Source organism: Suricata suricatta, chromosome 3, assembly GCF_006229205.1.
Source record: "Suricata suricatta isolate VVHF042 chromosome 3, meerkat_22Aug2017_6uvM2_HiC, whole genome shotgun sequence".
NCBI classification, from domain to species: domain Eukaryota; kingdom Metazoa; phylum Chordata; class Mammalia; order Carnivora; family Herpestidae; genus Suricata; species Suricata suricatta.
In genome coordinates this window covers 49937666-49951888 of record NC_043702.1, presented here as the reverse complement: position 1 = coordinate 49951888, position 14223 = coordinate 49937666, and the positions used below count along the sequence as shown (strand labels likewise).

The window sequence follows — 14223 nt, the reverse complement described above, 5'->3', positions numbered from 1 at the left end:
TGTGGATTTATGGATTATATACATGGTGACATAGGTATGGACTTTCAGTTTTGTATCCCCAGAGTTGAAATGTTTATAGTGCAGTATCATTTTTCATTCGGTAAACCTTGTAAATATTTCTGGCTCCACCCCTCACTTTTTTCCACTGCATACACACAATAGGAAGACATGGGCATACTACTCAGTGGCCATAAATACAAATTTCTATAAAAGTTAAACAAGAAGGCAGACGTGGTGTAATTTCAGACATACGGTAATTTGCATGCTTGTGGGTTGCCCTATTTTATGTAATGTCCATAAAAATGTGGCATGGAATCTTCATTACTTTTAATATAGATAGCACATGACCATCCAAATGAAAAATTTTAAGCAAATCTCGTTTTTCCCTCCCAAATACTTAATTAGTCACTTCAGGACATTTTTGGTATTCTTGTCTTTAGGTGGAGCTGTTAAAGTTAAATAAGTGTGAATATCTGTCAAACACAGTTCTTGCAAGAGTGCATGTACATTTTATATATTGTGAGAAAAGCATAATTAATAGCTAATTAGGATAATGAAAGTAATATACACCAGATGTAGAGAAGACCTTGTGGAAAATTAGTATGAATTAGATAACATGTGACGTGGTCAAAGCAAGCTTGTTGAGAAGAATTAAAACAGTGGACATGTGGAGGGACAATCAGTGGCTGTCTAGCTCCTACACCTAGGGAATATTTTAATCAAGTTTGCTATTGTAATACTCAGAGCTTCAAGCTGTTCCGTCTTCACAAGTTGATAACTTGGGATTTGGGTCTTGATTTGCAGCATTCCTCTATGGTCAAAGTTTCATGTTGAAATGATCACTTTTCAAGTAATTTAATAAAATCATCTCTATGTAGAAGAATGGCCAAGTAATGAGCGATCTCAGGTACTCATTTCATACCCCAAATCATCGATACCACTTAATTAAGTCTAATACCTGGTATGTACCTCATTTTCGACTTAATACTCATTTATTGGCAGTAGTGGGGTTTTTTTTCATTAAATTCCTTCCAAATGTTCACCTGAATTTCATATTATAAGAAACTGAAATTCAGTAATATCTTGATTGGTTTATATAGCTGTATTTTGAAATGACCTATACATAATCAGTCTCTAACATCTGTTGATATCTGAAATGCCAGGCATTGCGCCAAGTAAGTATTTTAAAAACATCATGCCACTGAATTCTCATAACAATAGGTATAGGTATCATGAGCCTTGTCATTATCCCCATTTTCAGATGAGGTAATTGAGCCATAGACAGATGAAGTAATTTGCTCAAGGTCACAGATAAGTGTTGCACCTGAGATTGGAAGCTCAGTTCTCGTACCTACAGACCTCTTGCTTTTAAGCATGGTATACATATGCTGATAGTTATAAGTATTGTAAAAACAAGAAAATTCTCTTATTTATATAAAGACATAGATGCAGTCTTTTATGTGATAAATCATCTTGATCAACTTCTGTCATTGATTGTATCAAAAGTTACTACAAATGTAAGTAGCACAGCCATCATCTGTATTATAGACATTTTTTCCTACTCATTAGGGATGATAATTGAGCTTTATAAATAATCTGTTCTTCGTTTGCTTTCAGGCAGTCATGTTTAAGTCACATTCCAATCTTAAAATGTCTATAGGTTATAAAAACTTGCTCACTCACGTTATGGACTAGGAGATCTGTTAATAACAGTGTCATGGATCTACTCAAACTGGATAAATACAAACCTCAGTTATGGTTTAAGGTAATATATCTAGCTCTGATGCAAACCCTTGAGTCTATTTAATGGTTGAAAGGAACTTTGTTGAATATCTTTTTTTAAATGATGAGAACCTGTAGATTAAAATGAGCATATGAAAAGTAGAGTCAAACTATGATATAAATCTCATACATCAAAGTGTGTGACTAATTCTTCAAATATCTTCTGAGTATAGTAACAATTCTACTATCAAGAAAAGTAAAAACTATCTAGTTCCATGTTGATAGACTTTATTGATTGCTAACTGCCTTCTCAAGTCCTTAGGTCATGTCTTTATTTAATTTTTGTTGTTTTGTTTTATAGCTTTGCCATTAACATGTCTCATTTCATGTAATTTAATTAAATTGTCTCCTGAATTCTGCTAAAATCCTCCTGGATTACTTTATCAGTAAAATTTTATTTGCCAACCTACTTAAATAATGATAAAAAGAAAGAAGTCTATTTTGTTAACTACACTTTGAAGATCTCATTTCTGTCTAAAGAAGGCTCAGATTAAGAGCTTTCTAAGAGCTATCATATTTTATATATTACTGGACTTTCATATTTTTTTTCATAGACTTGAGATTCTAAAACAACTTACTGTCTATTGAAGTTATTCTTTAATTGAATGCCGAATGCTTTCAAAGTTATTTTCCTGTCAGTTATTTTACTACATACATGTACTGTACATACATGTATGTTAGCAAACAAATTTGATACTGTGTAGTATCTTCTTTTTTGTGTGCTTTGGGTAAATAGTAGTTGCTGTGTCATAGGCTGTGTCATAGGCTAGTTTTATTTTTAACTTTCTGAGGAATCTCCATACTATTTTTCCACAGTGGCTGTTCCAGTTTGCATTCCCACCAACAGTGTAACAGGGTTCCCCTTTATCTGCATCCTTACCAATATCTGTTGTTCCCTCAGTTGTTAATTTTAGCCATCTGACAGGTGTGAGGTGGTATCTCATTGTGGTTTTGATTTGTATTTCCAGATGATGAGTGATGTTGAACATCTCATGTGTCTGTCATTTGTATAGGTGTTTTTTTTTTTTTCTTTTGAGAAGTGTCTCTTCATGTCTTCTGGCCATTTAACTGTATTACTTATCTTTTGGGTGTTGAGTTTGATAAGTTCTTTATAGATTTTGGATACTAACCCTTTATCCGATATGTCATTGAAAAATATCTTCTATTCTGTCTGTTGCCTTTTAGTTTTGTTGATTGTTTCCTTTGCTGTGCAAAAGCTTTCTATCTTGGATGAAGTCCCAATAGTTCATGTTTGCTTTGGTTCCCCTTGCCTGCAGGGACTTGTCTACTAGGAAGTTGCTGCAGCCAAGGTTAAAGAGGTTGCTACCTGTGTTCTCCTCTAGGATTTTGATGGTTTCCTGTCTCATATTTAGGTCTTTCATCCATTTTGAATTTATTTTTGTGTATGGTGTAAGAAAGTTCATTCTTTTGCATGTTGCTATCCAGTTTTCCCAGCGCCATTTGCTGAAGAGACTTCTTTCCATTGCATATTCTTTCCTATTTGTTAACAATTAGCTGACCATATAGTTTTGGGTCCATTTCTGGGTCCTCTATTCTGTTCCATTAATCTATGTGTGTGTTTTTATGCAAGTACCATATTGTCTTGATGATGACAGCTTTGTAATACAGGTTGAAGTCTGGGATTGTGATGTCTTCCGATCTAGTTTTTCTTTTTCAACATTATTTTGGCTATTCGGGGTCTTTTCTGATTCCATACAAATTTTAGAATTGTTCCAGCTCTGTGAAGAATGCTAGTGGCATTTTGATTGGGATTTCATTGAATGTGTATATTGCTCTGGGTACTATAGACATTTTAACAGGAACTGTTCTTCCAATTCATGAGCATGGAGTGTTTTTTCCATTTTTTTCATCTTCAATTTCATTCATAACTAGTCTATCGTCTTCAGCATAAACATTCTTATTTTTTTACCTCTTTGGTTAGGTTTTTTCCTAGGTATCTGAATGGTTTTTGGTGAAGTTGTAAATGAGATTGACTCCTTTATATCTCTTTCTGTTGCTTCATTATTGGTGTATAGAAATGCCATGGATTTGTTGATTTTTTTTTTTCTATATCCTGTGACTTTGCTGAATTCATGTACCTGTTCTAGCAATTTTTTGGTGGTCTTTGGTTTTCTATGAAGAGTATCATGTCATGTGCAAATAGTGAAAGTTTGACTTCTTCCTTGCCTTATAATTTTTTTTGTAGTCTGATTGCTGAGGCTAGGACTTCCAGTACTGTGTTGAACAACAGTGGTGAGGGTGGACATTACTGTCCTGTTCTTGACCTTAGAGGAAAAGCTCTCAGCTTTTCCCCATTGGGGATGATACTAGCTGTGGGTCTTCTATCACTACTTTCTTGAAGGTTTTTATCAAGGAAGATGCTGTATTTTTATCCAATGCTTTTTCTGCATCTATTGAATTATATGTTTCTTATCCTTTCTTTTCTTAATGTGGTAATATCACATTTATTTTCAGATACTGAGGAATAAATTCCACTTGATCATGGTGAATAATTCTTTTAATGTACTGAGGATTCAATTTTCTAGTGTCTTAGAATTTTTACACCAGTGTTCATCAGGGACATTGGTCTGTAATTTTAGGTTTTAATGGGATATTTGTCTGGCTTTGGAACGAAGGTACTGCTGGTGTCATAGAATGAGTTTGGAAGTTTTTCTTTCATTTCTATTTTTGGAATGGTTTCAAAAGACTAGGTATTCTTCTTTAAATGTTTGGTGGAATTACTTTGGGAAGCCATCTGGCCCTGGCTTCTTGCTTATTGAGAGATTTTTTATTACTGATTCAATTTCCTTATTTGTTATGGATCTCTTCAAATTTTCTAGGTCTTCCTGTTTCAATTTTAGTAGTTTATATGTTTCTAAGTATTCATTTCTTCCAGGTTCCCCAATTTGTTGGCATATCATTTCTTATAATATTTTCTTAAAATTGTTTGTATTTCTGTGGTTTTGGTGGTGATCTCTGTTCTTTCATTTGTGATTTTATCAGTTTGGGTCTTTCCTTTTCTTTTTGATAAAAGTCTGGCTAGGGGTTTATCAATTTTTGTTAATTCTTTCAAAAACCAGCTCCTGGTTTAGTTGATCTTTTTTTTTTTTTATTTCCATATAATTTGTTTCTGCTCTAATCTTTATTATTTCCCTTCTTTTCCTGGTTTTGGGCTTTTATTTGCTGTTCTTTTTCCAGCTTCTTTAGGTATAAGGTTAGGTTGTATATTTGAGATTTTCTTCCTTCTTGAGGAAGGCCTGAATTGCTATATACTTCCCTCTTAGGACTGCCTTTACACTTTTGGACTGTCATGTTTTCCTTTTCACTGGCTTCATTGTATTTTTTTAATTCTTTAATTTCCTGGTTAAATGATCCATTTGTTCTTTAACAGGATGTTCTTTAACCTCCATGTATTTGATGGATTTAAATTTTTCTTCTTGAGGTTGACTTCAAGGTTCAGATTGTTGTGGTCTAAAAATCTGCATGGTATGATCTCAGTCTTTTTTGTAGTGCTCAAGGCCTGATTTGTGACCCAGTATGATCTATTCTGGAAAAAGTTCCATGTGCACTTGAAAAGAATGTATATTCTGTTGTGTTAGGATGAAATGCTCTGAAATATACCTGTTAAGTCCATCTGGTTCAGTGTGTCATTTAAAGCCATTGTTTCCTTGTTCATCTTCTGCTTAGATGATGTGTCCATTGCTATAGATAGTGTTTAACTCCCCTACTATTAATGTATTATTATCAATGAATTTCTTTAAGTTTGTTATTAAACTGAGAAGAACAGATACTACACTTGATCTTAGCCAAAAGGCCGAGAAGCGATCTTTAAGTTTGTTATTAATCGATTTATATATTTGGCTGTTCCAAGATTGGGGCATAAATATTTACAATTGTTAGCTGCTCTTGTCGGATAGATCCCTTTATTATGATATAGTATTCTCCTTGATCTCTTATTATCCTCTTTGGTTTAAGATCTAGTTTGGGGGCACCTGGGTGGTTAAGTCAGTTATAAGTCTGACTTCAGGTCAAGTCATGATCTGATGATTTGTGAGTTCAAGCCTCATGTTGGGCTTTGAGCAGACAGTGCTGAGCCTGCTTCAGATGGTCTGTCTCCCCCTCTCTCTGCCCTTCCCCTACTTGCTTGCTTGCTCTCGCTCACGCTCTATTTCTATCTCAATCTCAAAAATAAATAAACATTAAAAAATAAAGTCTACTTTGTCTAAGTATGGCTACTCCAGCTTTCTTTTGATGCCCATTAGCATGATAGATGGTTCTTCACCCCCTGACTTTCATTTTGGAAGTGTCTTTGGGTCTAAAATGAGTCTTTTGGAAGCAGCATATCAAAGGGTCTTTTTTTTTTTTAATCCATTCTGATACCCTGTATCTTTTGATGGGAGCATTTAGTCTTTTTACATTCAGAGTAATTATTGATAGATATGAATTTAGTGCCACTGTATTACCTGTAAAGTTGCTGTACATTTAGATTGTCTCTGTTCCTTTCTAGTCTTTGTTGCTTTTGGTCTCTCTGTCCTGCTTTAAATATTTTTGAAGAACTGGTTTAGTTTTTGCTTGTTTTGGAAACCTTTGCAAAAGACAGAAAAGAAGGAGCAAATCCTTCTATTCTGAATGACTGCCTTGCTGAATAAAGTATTCTTGGCTACATAGGTTTCCTGTTTAGCACACTGAATATATTATGCCACTCCCTTCTGGCCTGCCAACTTTCTGTGGACAGGTCTCCTGCTAATTTTGTGTCTACCCTTGTAGGTTAAGGACCTTTTGTCCCTGACTGCTTTCATAATTCTCTTTATCTTGGTGTTTTGCAAGTTTCATTATGATGTGTCATGGTGTTGACCTGTTTTTGTTTATTTTGAGAGGAGTTCTCTGTGTTCCTAGGACTTGAATGCCTATTTCCTTCCCCAGTTTATGGAAGTTCTCAGCTATAATTTGTTCAAATAAACCTTCTGCCGCTTTTTCCTGCTCTTCTTCTGGGAGTCCTATGATACATACATAATTGCACATTGTAGAATCACTGATTTCCCTAAGTCTGTATTCATGATCTAATAGTTTTATTTCACTCTCCTGTTGAGCTTCATTATTTTCCATAATTTTATCTTTTATATCACCTATTCAGTCCTCTGCTTCTTCCATCCTTGTAATCACATCCAATCAGTTTTGCATCTTCATTATAGCATTTATTATTTCAGTCTAACTAGTTTTTAGGTCTTTTTCTCTGCAGCAAGGGTTTCTCTGGTCTTTTCTATGCTTTTTTTTCAAGTCCAGCTAGTTTCTTATCACTGTTATTCTAAATTCTTATTTAGATGTATTATTTATCTGTTTTGAGCAAATCCCTGGTTGTGGTTTCTTCTTGATCTTTCTTTGGGGGAGAGATCCCTATCGTGTCATTTTATCTAGGTTTCTGTCTTTTGTGTGTTGAGGAAAGCATGTTATATTTTGTCCTAAGTGTAATGCTATATTAGGAAGGGGTGATACACTGTCCAGGTCTTGGCACTTCCAGAAGCACTTCTGTTGTATGCTGTGTGTGCTCTGCTGTTGTGATTTGGCTGCTCTTCCCCCAGGTCAGTCCTCTGCAGAGCTCCTCCTTGCTTTCAGTGAGGAGTGTTGGGACCTTTAACTAGGTGTGCTTTGGTTTGTTGGTTAAAATAAGCTTGATTTAAAAAAAAAAAAAAAGAAAGAAAAGTCCTTATCCAGAAATAAAGAAAAGGAAAATGAACAAAAAGGGCAGACACACAAAAAACTATAAGCCTGATTCCAAAGAAAAAGAAAGCAAAAACGATGGAAGAAAAAAACCAGAAATGAAAGAAAAAGAAGCCTGATCCAAAAAAAACAAGGAAATGAAAAAAAGGAACAAAAAAACTATAAACCTGATTCAAAAAAAGAAAAGAAAAAAGCACCTGGTCCTATTTCCATCAGAACTGAAACTGATACTGTGTGATCAGTAGGCTTGACGGGAGTGCCTGTGTTGGTCCTCTCTGGGAGAGGCCAGCTGTGCTGGCTCAGGGACCCGACCTAGTAGAGATGCTCCTGCAACGTAAGGGGGTGGGGGAGCTGGTGTAAGTGGCTCCCGCCTCCAGTAGGGGGCGCTATGTTGGCCACTGAAGTCCAAACCTGCTGGTAGGCAGGAGGGAAGATGGTGTTACTCTGCTCTCTAGTCCCAGGGCCCAGGAGCTCGCACCAACCACTGTTCAGGAAACCCTCAAAGACATGCACACAATCTCCCCATCCTGTGGCCCAGACTTCCATCAGATCCCTGCCCTCAACCAATCTGAGCCTGGGCCATCGACATGCCTGGCACCACAGCTCTTCTGTGTTTTAGCTCTAGTGCACAACTGGGGTTCAAAACTCCAAATTAAAGGATTACACAGACCCACTCCTCTCCTCTGGAGGAGAGCCTTGCAGCGCTGTGCCTGGTCCCTTTCTGTCCCAGAAGAACAGCTGCAGGGCCATGCAGGTGCCTGGAGTTTATGGTGAAGCACAGAGAAAAGCTGCAAGCAGCTTTTGAACGGCTGCTCAAAGGTACTAAGCCAGGTCTTTTGTCCCTAGAGAGGAAATCCATCCTTCCAAATGCACTCCAGGAAGAGGAATATTGTCTCCCAGAGTGAGACCCAGGGGACCCCAATACCACTCTGTCCACTCTCAGGGGCCTCAACCCTCCTTCCACCTGCCTAGATCAACTCCAGTGAATGGCACTAACTTCCAAAACCTCAGAATTTGAGCTCTAATGTTTGCAAACACTTGTGATGGTCCATTCCTCCCAATTTCCCAGTCATTGGTTTTGGGGGAATGCTTTTTTGCCCAAACCCATTGTGATGCTCGCTCTCCTGTGCAGAAAGGGGTCCCTACCTTATGTGGCACTGTGGGTTTTTCTCTCCCCTACCTCATGTCACTGAACTTCATACCTACCAATTTCTCTCCCTCACATTATCCAGATTATTCTCTTAATCCTCAGATTGATTTTCTAGGTGTTCAAAATGACTTGATGTTGCTCTAGCTGTGTTCAAGGGACAAGACTAGCCCAGAGTCCCTCTACTACACCGCCATCTTGACCCCTCCCCCTGTAGTATATTTTTTAATGAGGCTAGTGAATAATCAAATGAAAAAAATAATTTTTTAAATATTTCTTTATTTTTGAGTAAGAGACAGCATGAGTGGGAGAGGGGCAGAGAGGGAGACATAGACTTTGAAGCAGGCTCCACACTCTGAGCTGTGGCACAGAGCCAGATCCAGGGCTCAAACTCACAAACCGTGAGATCATGACCTGAGCTGAAGTTGGATGCTTAACTGAAAACTCAGTAAAGTGACTAGGATAAAGGATTAAATATACAAAACAAATAACTTTCCTACATACCATTTATATTCTATTTAAAAACAGAATTAGAAAACCTCACAAAGAATAACAAAAAATATATTTAATAATAAACATTAAAATCAAATGAATAACATTGAATTAAAATGTTACTGATACAAAAAGAAAACTTGAATAAATTAAGAGAGAAATAAGATACCTTATTTCTACAAGTCTACCACAGTGAAACGTTAAATAGACTAAAATGTTGACCATTTGAAATCATTTGAAATGATTTACAAAGAATTAATGCTGGAAAAAGCTTATGATATAAGGTCAGGTGATAATAAGTATGCCAGGAAAGTACTGCAGAAGAAAGTATGTCCAAACATAAAACTATGTAACTATTACAGGATGGATAGAGGTTTTTCTATTTTACACTTTTTGTATCTTTTCTAATAAACATCCATGCTTTTAGAATATAGAAAAGTATATACACATTCAATGTATTGTAACAATTTAGATGAAAAGGTAAATACTTTGTTTCCCGTGTTGTTTGGCCTTAATGCAGGAAAGGAGGAGCTTTATGTATTTGTTTTTTGATTCACATGCTTATTCTTTTTTCTAACTTACGGTTTTATGTTCCCTCAGAAAGATGTGCGGGACATCCTCACCCCAATTCAGATTGAAGCTGCCTACCGCCTTGGGCATCATGCCATCAGTAAACGAAGTACAGAGGAATTCCCACCACTTCAACCAATTCTTCAGCAGAAGAAAGAAAAAGACATAATTGAAAAAACAGTAAGAATATTTTCCATTATTCAAAACATATGCATATAACTATTTTTTTAAACATTACTTAATTCTGGGGAAATGAATTATCTTTCTGAATTCCTTAAAATTTTAAAATCGAGTTTCTTAATATACAAAGAGATTTATGCTCTGCCTTATTTTCCATTTTCCTTTACTTTTTATATTCCCTTCAGGATATTGAGCTGAATATGTTTAAATACGCATTTAGTTCAAGAAATGGCTTCCCATACACATGAGATGTTAATTTTGCCTCCTCGGTACCTTGCCCATGAGGAAAATATATTGCTAGGGAGCACTTCTAATGACAGTGAGTTGCATTCATGAGGTTTATCCTCCTCCTCTTCATTTTCTGTCCCTTATCTCTCAATCTGCCTCCTTACCCACAGATACACTCATGTCTTATAAGTCAAGTTCCTTTGCCAGCTTTTACTCACTTATAAGCATAAGTATTTCTGTTATACAGAATTTCTTTTTCATATTCAGCCATAGGCTTTTTAGCCACATTCCACGATCCTATTGCGTTTTGAGATGGATCTTGCATTCTAATCAGTGGATTGCTTTTTCTAATGTATTCCCCAAGATCTCTGTTTCACTGGCAGATTGTTTATTCCCAGTAGTCCAGTTGTTCAGACCTTTACTGTCCAACAAAGTCATCAACAGGATGTTTGGGGGCATGCTTTAAAGTATTTATTCATTTGCTGATGGGACACAGAATGTAAAATGTGGAGGCGACATTTAAAGGGCTAGGTCGCGTCCTGTTTAGACAAGTACCCCTTAAATCACCGGAAGATATTTGAGCTTACAATCATGACTCTCTAGTCTAGAACGCTAAATCAAATGAACATAACTTAAAAGGAAGTTTTCTTGATATTCTTATGAATAGATTTGTGGAAATCGGTGTTTTTACTCTTCTTTTGAACTTCAGGTGTCAATATCAACTATTTTTAAATATGCTTAATAATGAAAAATGCAATATTGTAAGTGCACAAGCCAAGACCTTAGCCATTTATAGTTACGTTAGAATAATCTGCATTTTGATTTTTAGAACAAGCTGCTTTACAAGTCAGAGTGGTAGGAAAAAATCACATTTACCTAATCGTTTAGAGAAAGATTTACACTTCCCTTCTGCTTCAGCAGGTTGAGGTAGTCTGTGGTCTGACACCCTGACAACATGCTAGTCCTTTCCCACTTAGTGAACCTAGCTCCTTCTGTGACTGTCTAGATTTTTCTCAGCATCTTTCTCTCTTTACCTATTTCTCTTAGCTTCCTTTTTATCTCTCTCCACTTTTTCCTCTTTCTTAGACCTCAGATCTTCCCATCTACCTTTTAATATATCTGGGTCCTATTAAAATGTTCTGAGTTGGGGCACCTGGGTGGCTCAGTCAGTTAAGCCTCCGGCTTCGGCTCAGGTCAGATCTCACGTTCGTGGGTTCGAGCCCCGCGTCAGGCTCTGTGCTGACAGCTAGCTCAGAGCCTGGAGCCTGCTTCTGGTTCTGTGTCTCCTTCTCTCTTTGCCCCTCCCCCTCTCATGCTCTGTCTCTCTCTGTATCAAAAAAATAAATAAATCATTAAAAAAATAAATAAAAATAAAATGTTCTGAGTTAAATAAATTTTAGAACCCTTAGGATAGACTATCATTTAATTTTGCTTAAGGTGTCCTCAAATAAAACTTCTAAATTTCTACATTTTGTTGTTTTCAATAAATAGAAGTTCATTGTCCCACCACCTGTGAAAAGTGCCTGCCATGCTTGTCATGTGTGGGATCGCCCTGCAGCTCCAGAAAATTGAGAGGAACTCAGCAAAGGACACATTGGCAGCGCAGATTTTAAACCTAGGGTTTAACACTTACCTAGAGTCCTACCTCAGCCTGATTGAACTCATTTCTTTATAGCAATTGCAGAAGAAACAATTTTTCCAATTTAACAAATTTAGGCTTTACATTAACCTATCAGAAGAACTTGGTTCCTTTAGCCCTGCAGTTACTTGTCATTGGAACCCATGACTAATTCTCAAATTGAACTCTTCAAAAGGGACAAAGTAAGGCATTGAGCATTTTCATATTTCTCGTATATCATAGATGTCAATTTCTTTAAAAAAATAGTAGTATACCTACTTATTAAACTAACATAAAAAACTGTCTTGTTTTATTTCCAGATTAATTTTGCAAGATTTTGTGCCCATGAAAATTGTTCTGCTGACTTACAGGTTTCTGCGAGAGTTGGATTTTTTAAGTAAGTGTAGTTTCCTTTTCCTCACCAAGATGGGTAACGGGTGTGTGCTTGTGGGTTCTGAAGAGACTAATCCTTGGGGATTATTGGCATTCAAGGGATTGAGAAAGAACAACATCCTGCTGAGAGAGAGGAAGGGGTCTGCACATCGCTCACTGAACATGTATACTGAGTGCTAACCACTTTTTGAAATAATGAGAATGTGCACCAAAGTTTTAATCTTTTACTGACCACTCAGAAGATATTTTAGGATTTAATCATGCTTTGAGTTATCATTATCATAGTTATGTTTCAGACATTGCAAGTGCCTGTTAATAGAGTTTAGGCGGCAAAATGAGCTAGCATCCACTAACATAAGGCTTTGTTTGTTTGTTTTTATCATGCATGAATTGGTCACGAGTCAGACACATGTACAAAACAAAAGAAATACCTAAACGTATATATGACACATTTTAAAAAGAATAAACCACTTGCTTGTCTAAATTCCTGGAAGGGGGGAGAGTAAAAAGAAAATACATTACCATGCTAAGAATGCCTACACAACACATAGTGAAAATTAGATAAAGGTTGCTTGCTGTTACTATTTTACCATGGGAAATAAGCCACTGCTATTTTGTATCTTGTCTAAATACCTTATTTGGAAGTTGCTCTGTGGGCTAGAGGGAAGATATGAGAAATGAGGACCAGACAGAGGGAATCTAAACTTAGGTTGAAGGCTCATTCTGTACAGGAAGTAAAAGCGGAGTCCTTGGCAGGACAGGAAACCAGGAACCAGTTTTGTGGAGGTAGGGATAGAAAGGAAACAAGTTTAAATTGTGGCATGTTGAATTTGGTGAGATTTCCAAATATGCAGCTTTCCGTTCTGCTTGAAAATCTAGCTGGGGATTGTATTTGGAAGTCTTCTATCCATGAGTAGTTCGTGAGCATGCAGGGCTCGGGGGAGGGAAATGTGTGGAGATGGGAATTGCAGAGAAAAGAACTAAGGATCCCTTTGGGGCGGAGTCGATTTTATTTAAAGATCTTAACAAGAATAGTGAGTCCCTGGGGTGGGGGGAAACTGAAGAGGTATCTTTGGAGAATTAAGAAGAGAACCAAACCCATCATGAAATAGCCAAAGGAGAATAGTGAGAGAGACTTAATACTGTAAAATTTTGTAGAGAGATCAGATAGCACAATGCCTGAGGAAAGGTCATGGGAATTGGCATTTAGAACGGGACTGGTGGGTGAGAAAAGGCTGTCCCTGGAAAATTGTGAGATGGAAATGTCATTGCAGTAATAGCCAAATGGCAGTCAGGGCTTAAGGAAAAATAGTATACTGGGGACGAGTAGTTTCAACGGAAGAATTTTTATGTACTGGTAAAATCTGTTTAATCATGGGAAACATGAACAAGTGTGAGGGTCAAAGACAGAGGGAGTACTAAAAGGTCCTTAAAACCAGGGGGCATTTTTCAAACTCAACCTGAATTCTCCTCTGAAGCATCTGACAGCCGCTCACTTCACCTTTTGCATGTCTTTTGCTTTAAGTTCCATATTGCCATCAAACTAGCCTTCTGCTAGCCTTCTAGCTCTTTCTCTGTTGTCTTTGGAGGATCTGTGATTTTGGCACTCCTGGCTTCCTGGACCGTTCTCTCTCACTTCTTTCTCACACTCCTGTATTTTCCATGGGTGATCTTGCCCACAGCTGTGACCTCCCCGGCCTGTCTACACTGCTGTTGCTCAGGTCAGTATCTCAGAGTTCCACATTCACACTTCTGACTTTCCATTAAGACACGTCTGTTGGGGATCCAGTCACTATCTACCAGTGACACAACCAAGAGTTACAAAAGCCAACAACCTGGAGCTCAGCCTGCATTCTTCTTACTTTTTTTTTTTTTTATCCCTGAAACACAGTAAATTACCCAGTTCTGTGCTACTACCACCTAAAGGTATATTCTCTAGATCTGTCATACTTTTCTATCTCTACCACTATTGCTCCAAACCAGGTGCTCAATATCCTGCCTGGATCACCAGGCTTTCCTACTGTCTGGCCTTTGGGCCTCTGATTTTACATTTTCTAATTCCTCTAACTGTGGTCATTCCAGAGTGTGAGCATTC

At 37.2% G+C, this 14223-nt stretch overlaps 1 protein-coding gene and 1 pseudogene across 2 annotated transcripts in view; one reads left to right on the top strand and one right to left on the bottom strand.

Moving 5' to 3' along the window:
* ITGA4 (integrin subunit alpha 4) overlaps positions 1-14223 on the top strand; it is a 94902-nt gene that overhangs the window by 51900 nt on the left and 28779 nt on the right. The window contains exons 16-18 of one of the 2 annotated variants that reach the window (XM_029934305.1): positions 1661-1765; positions 9740-9889; positions 12056-12132. In XM_029934305.1, coding sequence (XP_029790165.1) covers positions 1661-1765; positions 9740-9889; positions 12056-12132 — 332 coding nt within the window. The remainder of the gene's footprint in view (positions 1-1660; positions 1766-9739; positions 9890-12055; positions 12133-14223) is intronic. The other variant, XM_029934306.1, reaches the window with a different exon arrangement.
* On the bottom strand, positions 5491-5608 carry LOC115288884 (annotated as a pseudogene).